This window comes from Apodemus sylvaticus, chromosome 8 (assembly GCF_947179515.1).
Source record: "Apodemus sylvaticus chromosome 8, mApoSyl1.1, whole genome shotgun sequence".
NCBI lineage: Eukaryota > Metazoa > Chordata > Mammalia > Rodentia > Muridae > Apodemus > Apodemus sylvaticus.
The window spans coordinates 101,359,110-101,370,527 of record NC_067479.1 but is presented as its reverse complement, the minus strand read 5'-3'; the positions used below and the strand labels follow the sequence as shown (position 1 = coordinate 101,370,527).

General features: G+C 40.7%; 1 protein-coding gene across 1 annotated transcript; it reads right to left on the bottom strand.

Moving 5' to 3' along the window:
• Window positions 1–3,794: 3,794 nt before the first annotated feature.
• On the bottom strand, window positions 3,795–7,244 carry Lrit2 (leucine rich repeat, Ig-like and transmembrane domains 2). Its single transcript, XM_052191622.1, has 3 exons — window positions 7,135–7,244; window positions 6,056–6,837; window positions 3,795–4,552 (listed from the first exon to the last, which is right to left on the bottom strand). Exons 1-3 carry the CDS (start codon window positions 7,242–7,244, stop codon window positions 3,795–3,797), a joined length of 1,650 nt encoding a protein of 549 aa, XP_052047582.1.
• Window positions 7,245–11,418: the final 4,174 nt, after the last annotated feature.

Sequence of the window (11,418 nt, the reverse complement as noted above, 5' to 3'; positions counted from 1 at the left end):
CCCATCTGAGACGTGCAGCCTGTGCTTTGGCATACTCTTCACTCTAAGGAATAACTAATAAGATATCACCAACAGAATGGGTGGGACTTTGTCCTCCATTTTGCTCTCCCTAAGAGCCAAACTGGCAAATGTGTCAAAAGGTACAGATGGTATTGTTCTTGTTTCTCAAGACCTCTAAGGATTTTGTCTACATAAACAAATGTGCTTTGTTGTTGATGTGTTGTTGAGATAGGATCTTGCTGTGTTAATCAACGTAGTCCTGAACTCATGGACTCTAACAATCCTCCTGTCTCAGCTTTCCAAGTAGTTGAGACTATAGATTCCATGCTTGTCACAATGGGAGTTTGGAAGAATCCAGCTAACCTGACATAGATGCAGGAATCGGTTGGCAAGCCATTGCTCTTCTCTGGTGGTTACTGAGACTCCAGTCCTGGGCAAACTGGCCGAGATCATAGAGAAGATGCCACACAAGGATGAAGTCTATCCACCAGGTATATGGACAAGTGGAGCTCCCTTTTGGAGGGTCAGAAATAACTAAGGGATGGGGTGTTGGAGATGCTTCCTTGCCATTACGAAACCATACTAATGGACCTATTTGGCTGAATGAGGCTCAGTCACTTGTCATTATGCAATAATAGATTCAGTCATGCTCCTGCTCATACATGTTCAGAGTCTATCATCTATGACAGACTGTTCTATGAGGTAGACAGGCTCCAACAAGACAGAAGAAGAAAGAAAAAAATATCCTTCAAGGTTCTGGAACTAAAGGTGGCTTCCTCCTAAAAATTACTTTAAAATTACATGGTCTGGAACTTTATCTACATCTCAGTGTTCTTGTTCTTGTCTAGCATGGGTGAGGTGAGGCCTCATATTTTATTCCTAACACACACACATGCATACTTACATGGTGTGGTGGTTTCAGTGAGAATGCCCCCCCCAGGCTCATGTATTTGCCTACTTAGTCCACAACTGATGAATTGTTTAGGAATGGTTAAGAGGTGTAGTCCTGTTGAAGGAACTACATCATTGGGTGTGGACTTGAGGTTTTCAGAAGTCCATGCAAGGCCCAGTCTCCTTGCTGCCTCACCCCCTGCCTCTCCCTTTCTCTCACACTCTCTGTCTGATACCTGTAGATCAGGACGTGAAGGTTTAAGCTTCAGTTCTAGTACCATGCCGGTATGCTTCCCACAACGATAACAATGGAATAACGCTTTGAAGCTGAAAGCAAGCCCTGGAGTAAATGTTTTCTTCTATAAGTTGGCGTGGTCATGGTGTCTCTTCACAGCAGTAGACCAGTAACTAAGATATATGGTCCAAATGCTAAATTGCTTTGAGCATAACATGTCCCAAATACGGCAATGAGACATCAGGCTATAAGAATCCTTTAAACAGGAATTAAACAAAAGAAGTGAAGGAGATCAGAATAGATATCATGACATCACATATGCAGATGCTTCTGGACTTACAATGAGATTACAGCCCCAATAAAATCATCATGTGTTGACAAATATACTAAAAATTTTAAGCTAAAGCTCTTTTTAATACCCTTTACTTAAAACTAAACAACCTTAGCAACACAGCATTCTGTGATCTCAGCTGTTTGCCTTATAGTGAGTGCCTGGAATCCTAGCATGTCTAGGGAGAATCAAAGTGTATATCACTAACTCAGGGGAAAAGCTCCAACCTTCAAATTCAGTTTTGTCTCCACTAGATGTGCATTGCTTTTGTAAAATCTAATGTTGAAAACTGTTAGCTACAACCATAAGCCTATGACCATGTGTAATGTGTGAATGTTTGGGATTATTCAAGGGGTAACTCAAGAGTCTTTAAAAATACCCTATTTCAAGCAGTCCTATCTAGACTACATTCTTTCCCCTCAAATTTCTAAGTCAGTACAGGCAGCTGGACACAGCCCATCACCATACTCCTGACTCACTCCTGGGCTTTCTCTGTTTCCATGGCTTTTCCTTCTTCATGTCTTTCTCTCCCAAACTGTCACTAAGATTGTTACATCTTCTCTCACATTTGTGCTAACCCTAGGTCCCTTTGTGATGATTGCATCCACCACACCTCACATACCAACTTTTCTTACCCCTACAGACAGAATCATAAAGAAACCAATAACAACATGATTTCCCCTCTCTCAAGACGCTTGCTTTGAAAAAAAATGTATCATTGAACATTTCTCATTAATAAATTTTACTGTATTATGTGTGTGTTGTTATATATGCACATGTCTAAGTATATGTATAAAAATATAGTCTTTTAAGGAGTGACAACCATCTTGTGATTATATTATTTTAAACATCTGTGAAACAGTAATGTATTCCAAGTAATCTAGTAAGAAGCTTTGAATTAGCTTTAAAGTGCAATGTATCTATCTATCTATCATCTATCTATCTATCTATCTATCATCTATCTATCTATCATCTATGTATCTATCATCTATATTTATACATGCATACATACATACATACATACATACACACTCACACACAATATATATGTATACAGGATCAGGCAAAGATCAGACAAAATAAGACTAGAAAATGTTAAAATTTATTGAAGTTATCAGAAGGGAAGGAATGTGATTTTTTTTTTAACTTTTGGTACAATAGTGTCTTAGTTAGGTTTTCATTGCTATCCTGAAACACCATGACTAAAAAGGAAGTTGGAGGTGCTGGAGAGATGGCTCAGCGGGTAAGAGCACTGACTGCTCTTCCGAAGGTCATGAGTTCGAATCCCAGCATCCACATGGTGGCTCACAACCATCCATAAAGAGATCTGACTCCCTCTTCTGGCATCTGAAGACAGCTACAGTGTACTTACATATAATAAATAAATAAATATTTAAAAGAAAAAGGAAGTTGGAGAGGATTTATTTGGCTTACATTTCTATATCACAACTCATTGTTGAAGGAAGCCAGGAACCTGGAGCCAGGAGCTGATGCAGAAGCCATGGAGAGGTGCTGCAAAATGGCCTGCTTATCTTGCTTTCTTATAGAACCCAGGACCACCAGCCCAGGGATGGGACCACCCACAAAGGGCTAGGCCACCCCCCATCAATTACTAATTTAAAAAAAATACCCCACAGTCCCAATCTTATGAAGGCATTTTTGATCGAAGTTTCTTTCTATCATATGACTTTGGCTTAAAACTATCCAGCACAAACAGGGAATTTCCAGTTTAAAAGGTTTAATTCTTCTTCCTCAAAGATAAATATAAGAACCTAAAGAAATGAAGGGTGATTAATTTCAATACAAGTGCTGCCATCAATTTTTAAAAATTTCAACTGCCATTGATTCTCAATGCATCTGCATAAGCACAGTGTTTGTAGTAAGAAGGGCAGTCACTGGCTCATTTGTAAAACAACATGATCCATACCCTGCCACTGGCTAAATATATGATGGACAAATCATAGACCTTTCTGAAATTAAGTTTCTTTACCTACAATAAGGAATAGCCTGCTTTTCTTTGCAGGATAATGCATATGAGATATTCTGTGTAAACCCTATAGGGCTATGAATATATAAAAGTAATGTTTATTAATTTCTAGCCACTATCAGGCATATAAAATTATCAGTTTAATAAGTCATAGCTCCATTGGCTTTAGCTTTGTGAAGAAAAATACTGTGTCCCCTTTCCTATTTCTGAACTCTCTTCATCAAGTTCCTTAATTGGAACACAGTGGCTGCTCAAGAAATACTTGTTTGGTAAATGGATGGAACCAAGTTGTCATGGAAAGTTGGATTCAGGGACTGGAGGTCTATTTATTTCCATGCCATGGTGGGTTGTTAACTGATACCTTCCTTTTCTATCTTCTCGTCCTCCTCCATGACTCTGTGACTCTCACCATCCTCATAGACAGCTGAAGGATCTTTGAAGGAGCTATCCTTGCACTGTGGCACTGCTTGTGGGCATCTTAGGGTTTTCCGGTGAAGAGGGCAACAGCGCAAACACCACTCACTGCAGTTGTATGGACCCTGGGATACCCAGACATAAGCACCCACAGGCAGTGCCAGGAGCACAGCACACAAGACCACAGTGACATGCAAGAGGCGCTCACGACCCTCTAGTCCACCACTGTCTTTGCCTGTCACAAAGACCACACACTGACCCTGGCCTGGAGGCTGATTCCTCAGGCTGAGACATGCTTTATATTTTGTAGCAGGGAGGAGGTCATTCACGGCATACGTGTTGATTCCAGGGCCTATGTGGACCACTTTCTTCCTGAGAGCTTCATCAGATGTAATATAGAGGGTGAACCATCGTTCCTCGGGGAGGTTGGTCACTGTGAGCCACTCCAGCAAGATGCCATGCACCGTCTGCTTGACCACCCGTAGGTCAACATAGGCACTGACCCCTGAAGAGGTGGAAGGGGACTGCAATCTAGGCATGACCTGTGCAGGCTGGACGTAGAGCAAGATGACAAGGGAACTTCTGCCGATGGAATTGAAGGCCATACAAGTATAATTACCGCCATCTACCAGTTGAGCTGCTGGGATGACAAGCTGGGATAGAATGATACCTTCTGCAACTGGCGAGGTCAACACTGGGTGAAAAGAAGAACAAAACAGATGTGCATTTCTGTGGTAGATAGCTGGAAGGGCCTAGGTCTAGTGCACGGTCTTATGTTTAATGGATGGTTATTGTCATCGACTCCTGCCTTGAAGCTCCTGTCCTGACTCCTTCAATGATAAGCAGTACAGTGATGAGGAAGCACAAGCCAAATAAACTCTTTCCTCCCCAGGTTATTTGATCACAATGTTTTATCACAGAATAGCAACACTGGGTAAGATACCACACACATAAAATACAGAAATAAAACATTTTTGAAAATAGTGATGATAGAGCGTCACTGGACACCACCATCCATTTCCTTCCTCTCTGCCTCCCTCCCTCCCCCCTCCTCCTCCTTCTCTTTTTCTTCTTCTCTTCTTCTTGGTTTTTTTTTGTTTTTTTTTTTTGTTTTTTTTTTTTGTTTTGTTTTGTTTTTTTGTTTTTTTTGTGACAGCCCTAGCTATCCTGTATCTCACTCTGTAGAGCAGGCTGGCCTCAAACTCAGAGACCTGCCTGCCTTTGCCTCCCAAATACTGGGATTAAAAGCATTTTCCACCACTCCCCAACTAATGTCTTGATTTTAGAAGAAAACTAGAATGATAAATCCTGTCTCTCTCTGCTGTTAGCATCTAATACATTGCCAATACAGTAAGATAAAAAAAATGGAAAAAGTAAAAACTTGAGTCACTTATGTATTTTTTAACCCCCCTAGAGGCTCATTGTCATCTATGAGAACTGGCTTGGTTGAATCCCTCAGATGTTATCCCAGTTCATCTATTTTAGACAGAGGAAGAGTTAAGACACTACAAATGTCCTTCCAGCTCCAGCATGCTCCTGGGAACCCTTGCACAGGCTTTGGGAAATGCTAAGACCTACTCCAAGGAAGGAAGTGCTAGTTCTGGGTCCCTGGAAGTCATTTGATCTCTCTAGGCCCTATACTTTTGAACTAATATTATCTGGCTAACACAATAATAGGAAGTAAATATTCAGTTGATAAGGAGGACTTGCTATCCTTATCTTATAAAGGTCACTCAAGGGCAACACAACAGAAACACATATGTAACAATACATATTGTTGGTCCTGCACTTACTGAATTCAAATCTCTGGAAGAGGGACTTATAAATCATATTTCAATAAGTTCTAGACGGAAATTTTAGGATTCTAAAATGTTGGTATTGTGCTTTTCATCCAGAAGATCCTCAAACAATATATTTGCTCATTTGTAAGTCTATTAACATTTATATACTATAAGAGACGATCACATCCATTATATCTATTTATATATGAGATTTGCATGCACTCACTTTAAACAGTGCTGATAGCGGAATGCTACCTTGGCCTCTTTTCTGTTCTATGGAGAAAAGGCATATATATGCCAGTCTTACCTGCACCCTTCCTTTATGACAGGCACAATTTACACGTCTGTATTGAGACAGAGTCCTAACAGACCTCTACACTGCCCCCATATATATACAGAGAGTACAAGTGGCTTACCATCAAATTCTCTCCACGTGCTCAGGGGATACTTCCATGCAATGGTTGGTGAGGGACTGGCTTGTGCCAAACATTGCAGGGTCACGTTCTTTCCTACCTGGATAGTGACATTGACACTAGGGGCTGAAATAGTTGGCTTCATACAAACTCCGAGCTCAGTCTCATGTAAAAGCTGCCCTGCCTTAGAGACAGGACCCTGGCATATCAGATAAGAATTCACCAGGATGAAAGGGGGACCAATGGACTTGACAAACTGAGCAAGCCCCCTTAAACGACAGTCACACAACCAAGGATTATTGTGCAGCGACAATACCATGTTGGAGAGAATCTCAGCTCCACAGCCAAGCTGCTGTTGTTTCTGATAGGCTGGCCAGTTCAAGAAGACACCCTTGGATACAACTGTCAGCCTATTGGAGGATATGTCAAGGTATGTCAGGTTGGCTAGGAACTGAAGAGCCAGTTCAGGGAGAGCATCAATCCTGTTATGTTTGAGATCCAAAACCCGCAGGAGAGGCGTGGCGCGGAACGCTGTCCATGGTACTGAACGAAGTTTGTTCCCCTCCAGTCTCAGCTCTCTCAGCTCAGGCAGGTCCTCCAGGGCGCCTAGGTGGATCACAGTGATATTGTTAAAGTTGAGCCAAAGGTATTCCAAAGTGCTCATGTTGGTGAAAACCCCCTGGGGAAGTTCAAATAAGGGTGAGTTTTCAATTTTCACTTGCTTGAGTTCTTCGGGAAAGTTGTCTGGAATCTTTCCCGAAGACATAGACATGCACTGAAGGCTCCTGTATAAGAAAGTAGAAAAACTTTAATAAGCATCAAGGAACATATCAAGTGGTATTTTGTGGGTCTTGTCATTAGTCATGGAGATTAAATAAAAAAATTAATGAGCTTAAAATAAAAGACACTGCTTTTGGTAGAAATGTTCTTCTGCTCACTAAACTCCAGAAACAGCTAAAATTAATTCTATGGATATTTAGCTGGTTTCGTACAAACTCTAAGCCTTTGTTGCTCCACACCATTTTAAAAGAAAATCTCTTCCACCCCACATCACCCTCTGAAATCCTGTCAGCACAGCACACCTGCCAAAACTCTCCTCTGAACAGGTACACTCTGGCAGACAGAACGGCTGCACTGCATGTATAACCCAAGAGACCAGAACTTGCAGGAAACAGTAAAAAACAAAAGCCATATTTATCTGTAGGCAATACCTTGTGCGGTTTGGGTAGGTATGGTCTCAGCTTCCGAGTAGCAAATCCTATTATTGGTAATCCATAAAGATGTAGGTCAGCACAGCAGCACTAAAGCCCTGAGTGCCCCGAGGTCTGTTACAGTCCAGCTCCCAGGCTCAGGAAAAGCCCATGTCGAGAAGTTGTGTCTCTTAATTAAAGTGAGAAAGCTGTGGTTCTTAAGGTGGAAAAGACAAATATACACCAGACACCAAACTCTATTTTGCTTGTACCTTCTCTCAACTTCTTACAAAGAAGCCAGGGAAAGAATCAGGTGTCGTAATCCTGAGAACCATAGCTCAGCATTTGTCCAGAATGCATCACAGTTCACAAAGGAATCCTGAAAACCCAATTTCCAATTATTTTCTTGACGTGAAAGCAGATGATGAGCAACAAAGCAGTCCTCTGATTGCTTCCCTCGCCTGCTGTCTGCCAGCACTGGGGGTCATGTGTTTAGTCATACTTCTACTGGCATTAAGATAAATGCTTCTACAATTCATATCCTGACAATTGGAGAAGCATCAGGGTGTCCTTCTAATATGAAAGCTTAAAAACATAAGGGCAAAGCTTTGGAGTCTGGGACAAGAAGCTTAATGGTGTATCTTTTCCTTGCCTTTTCTAAAACATGGCATCACACCATAAAGAGCAAATGTCAGGCTCATAAATGTCATCTATGACAAGATACTTCTCTATCACTCTTCACACATCCACTGTTTATTGTTTGTTCACTGTAAGTCGTGTTTTGCTAGGCACAACAGTGGCAAGAAAATAAATGCTATAGCTATTTCCTTATTTGGTCTTCCTTGTGCTTCTGCTTCTGAGCCTGGCTATTTGCGGAATATCTTCCAAACTTTGAGCTTCTGTGTCTCTTCTGCAGAAAAAGAATTACCAACAAACACCTCACAGTTTGTATAGGAAATATTTAGATTAATTAAAACACAGTGCCCAGGACAGTAGGTGCCCATAATTCATCCCGCTCTAAGTGACAGAATCTAGATAAGTGGGAGTATCACCTTTCTTATTAAATGAGGGCACATCAAGAAAATGCCAAAATTCTATGAGTTCTTGTAAGATTCATGATATACATTATACTCCACAAAAGGCTTCAGTAAAAAAGAAATCCGCTTAGTAGCTAACCAGCAAGGCGGAAATGGGTCACCAGCTAAGCTGCTTACATCCCAGGCTTCCCACTCCTACCAGATGCATTTTCTGGCATCTCTAGGCAATCTAACTCAACATCTGGATAGATCTTTGCAGTTACTTTCAAGGTAAAAAAAAATTCAAATGAGGAGTGTGGCTGTGGCATGCACAAAGTCTGTGTGCGATGGGGAGGTGTACGACTCTCACTATCTTTCAAATGATGATGAGGTGACACTCAGCTGCCAGGAGAGCTTGCACAAAGCACCACCTTTCCCAAAGCAGCACACATGCAGGAATGGACTGGGGGAGACATCAGTTTCTGGCCAGTTTGTCCAAAAAGAGTCAACACTGAGAGAAGTTTGCTCCAGAACCTTTTGCCAAGTTTCCACAGCTTAGGTGTGCTTCATGGGACCCTGTAATTCAATGGCTGGCTATCTGAAAGCACAAGTAAATTCTCTGTTTCCTCTTACAATTAAATATGAAAGCCCCAAATTAAAAATCTTCCTTTCCTACAATATCTTCTCTGTCTACTCCATGTCCCACTCAGTATAAATTCAGGCCTATTCACTTTTCTAGATGTTTGTCTATACTTATATAGATATACATAGATATACATATTATGGATATAAATATAGATTCAAATGACAAGTTAGGTTCTTCTAGAGAACCCTGACTAATATACTTACTTGCTTAGTGTTGTTGTTTAGCTTAAATAACCTGTTACCAAATGTAATCTTAAAAGTCATGAGAGTCTGACATCAAAAGAGAGATAGGATCTGAGGATATTTCATCTTTCCCTCCCCTCCTGAAGAAGGCTTTCAGGAACTTGAACTGTAGCATTCTCTGAGGACATAATTATTGAAGAAGAATTACTGTGTGACTATGGCATAAATATAAGTTACTGATTGGAGATTGTTCCTGTTTTATCTGAATACACTCTCAATAAAAGAATATCCCATCCTATTGGAAAGTACCGCTTACTCCCCCAAATAAGTCAATTTGAGACAGCTTAGAGCAGACAGACAACTGGGTGTTCTACTAGGTAGTAGACAGCTATCCTCTCTTTTCCCTAGATAGAGCCTTTTCCCTTTCCATCTTTGGCCAACAATCTCTGAGAAGGTCCCTTGAGCACTCATGCTGTGTAGTGTGCCAGTGATAGAAACGCAGACCACATTTCAAAGCTCCTTGAAATATTCAAGCTATATGGCCTGATTTTTACCACTGAGATGCTAGAAGTCATGATATTTGAAAAGCCCCTCCATGACTCTCTAGTTGTGTTTGTTTTCCCTTGTTGAGGTAAGTGTTGATATTCCAGATGGTGAAGTTTCTCATAGCCTAGGTCTTTGAGGACCTGAAGCAGAGGCCTCACTCCATCATTCTGCTTTCAGTCACTGAGCAGACTGCTTGAGCAAGAATGACTCATGATGTGCTAAGCCGCTGAAATGGGAAAGCTGCTGCCCAAATATACGTTGGATATGTCCTACCTACAATGCTGTGGCAAGTAGACAAAATACAGTGCCTGGGAATTGGTGAATACCTTCAGTAGATTCAGCTCTATCCCTCTGAAAAAGCTCATTTGGTCCCTTAATTAAAAACCTAGTATGACAGCTTACATCCTCTTTCCAGCACATAACTTGGTTTTTGTCTGATTATATCCTGCAACCAGGAAAGGCAACTGAAAACAAGTGAGTTTGGGCATATCATCTGTGTAGGCAGGAGGAACACAATCGTGCTGTAGTCGGGAAATATATGATGGAGATGCCATGAAACCACTTAAACCGATTGACATCGATTTGCAACGCCTAAACTAGCCACCCAGGGGCAGTGTACCACAGGATCACCATAGCCCAGATGGGAACTATTTTTCTAGGCTATTCAAAGAACATTCAGTTTTCAGGGGATGAGTTACACAAAAAGATTAGTATGCAAATCAGAAAACATTTATTTATTCATTTGTCAGAGGGGTTTGTTTTAGTAACATTAATACCTATGAAAAAACTCCAGAATGAGTCTTCCCTACAAGGGAAAACTCAAGGAAGACAGAACACAGGAAGGTAAGTTGACACATGGCCATTAAGAGTCCAGGCATCTTGGAGGCAGTGATCACCCACACTCTGAAGGCAGCCCTCCTAGACTGCTGGGAAATTTGATCCCATCCCTATTTTTTCTCTTTCTCCTCTCCTTTCTCGTCCTCTGTCTCTCAGTCAATATTGAGTATATTACTTTTATCATATTTTATTTTTTGCTTTCACATTCCTGGTTTTTCTTTCACAAAGTGCATTAAAGCTAATTGGATGTTGCTTCCAGATTGTTATTTGATTTTGTAAACATTTTATTGGATCACATCCACTCCCATTAACTCGCCTGCAATCTATATTGCTTTTTTTCATCCCATTAGCAATGACAGAGCTTGTAATACTCATTATCTAGTTTTGTTTACAAAAAAATCAAGTTGATCTCCAATGCAGACAAGGCCATCAATGTCCAACAAGTACTAATATTACTTACTAATAGTAATGACCCATAAGTTATAATCAAATACAACCTTTGTGGAGGTGACAGAAAAATATCAAGTTTGGTGACTCTAATGTTCATGTGCACATGCATTCTTGTGGGTCTGATTCCAGGTTTCAGTGGCTGCCAAAAATTTGTTTTTCATAGTAAGTCTTCTGTGGACTACACTTCAAAGGTCAATAATGAGTAAAGACATGGCATCCAAAAAGTTGTCAAAGACATGAATTCCAAAAGGCAATCCACTTATCCCTTCTATACATATACTTGGTTCTTAGTTTCCTCATTTGTAAAATCAAAAATCCCAACCTCCACAATGGGCTGTTAGGGGCATTTTGTGAGGTCTTTTGGAAATAAGAAATGGATTTATATCTAGTCAATACTTACATAATATCAATTTTCTTGTGTGGGACTAGTTATATGATTTCCTTGGATCACTTCTGACTATGAAAGTCCACAATAGTTACCAAAGGACTTGCTACCCAT

Excerpts from the sequence above, each read along its gene's own strand:
- Lrit2 (XM_052191622.1), bottom strand. The coding sequence starts at position 7,244 with ATGGCTTTTGTTTTTTACTGTTTCCTGCAAGTTCTGGTCTCTTGGGTT. Across the intron at positions 6,838-7,134 it reads TCAGAGGAGAGTTTTGGCAG|GAGCCTTCAGTGCATGTCTA; the intron begins GTGTGCTGTGCT and ends TTTCTTATACAG. Across the intron at positions 4,553-6,055 it reads CACGTGGAGAGAATTTGATG|TGTTGACCTCGCCAGTTGCA; the intron begins GTAAGCCACTTG and ends CTTTTCACCCAG.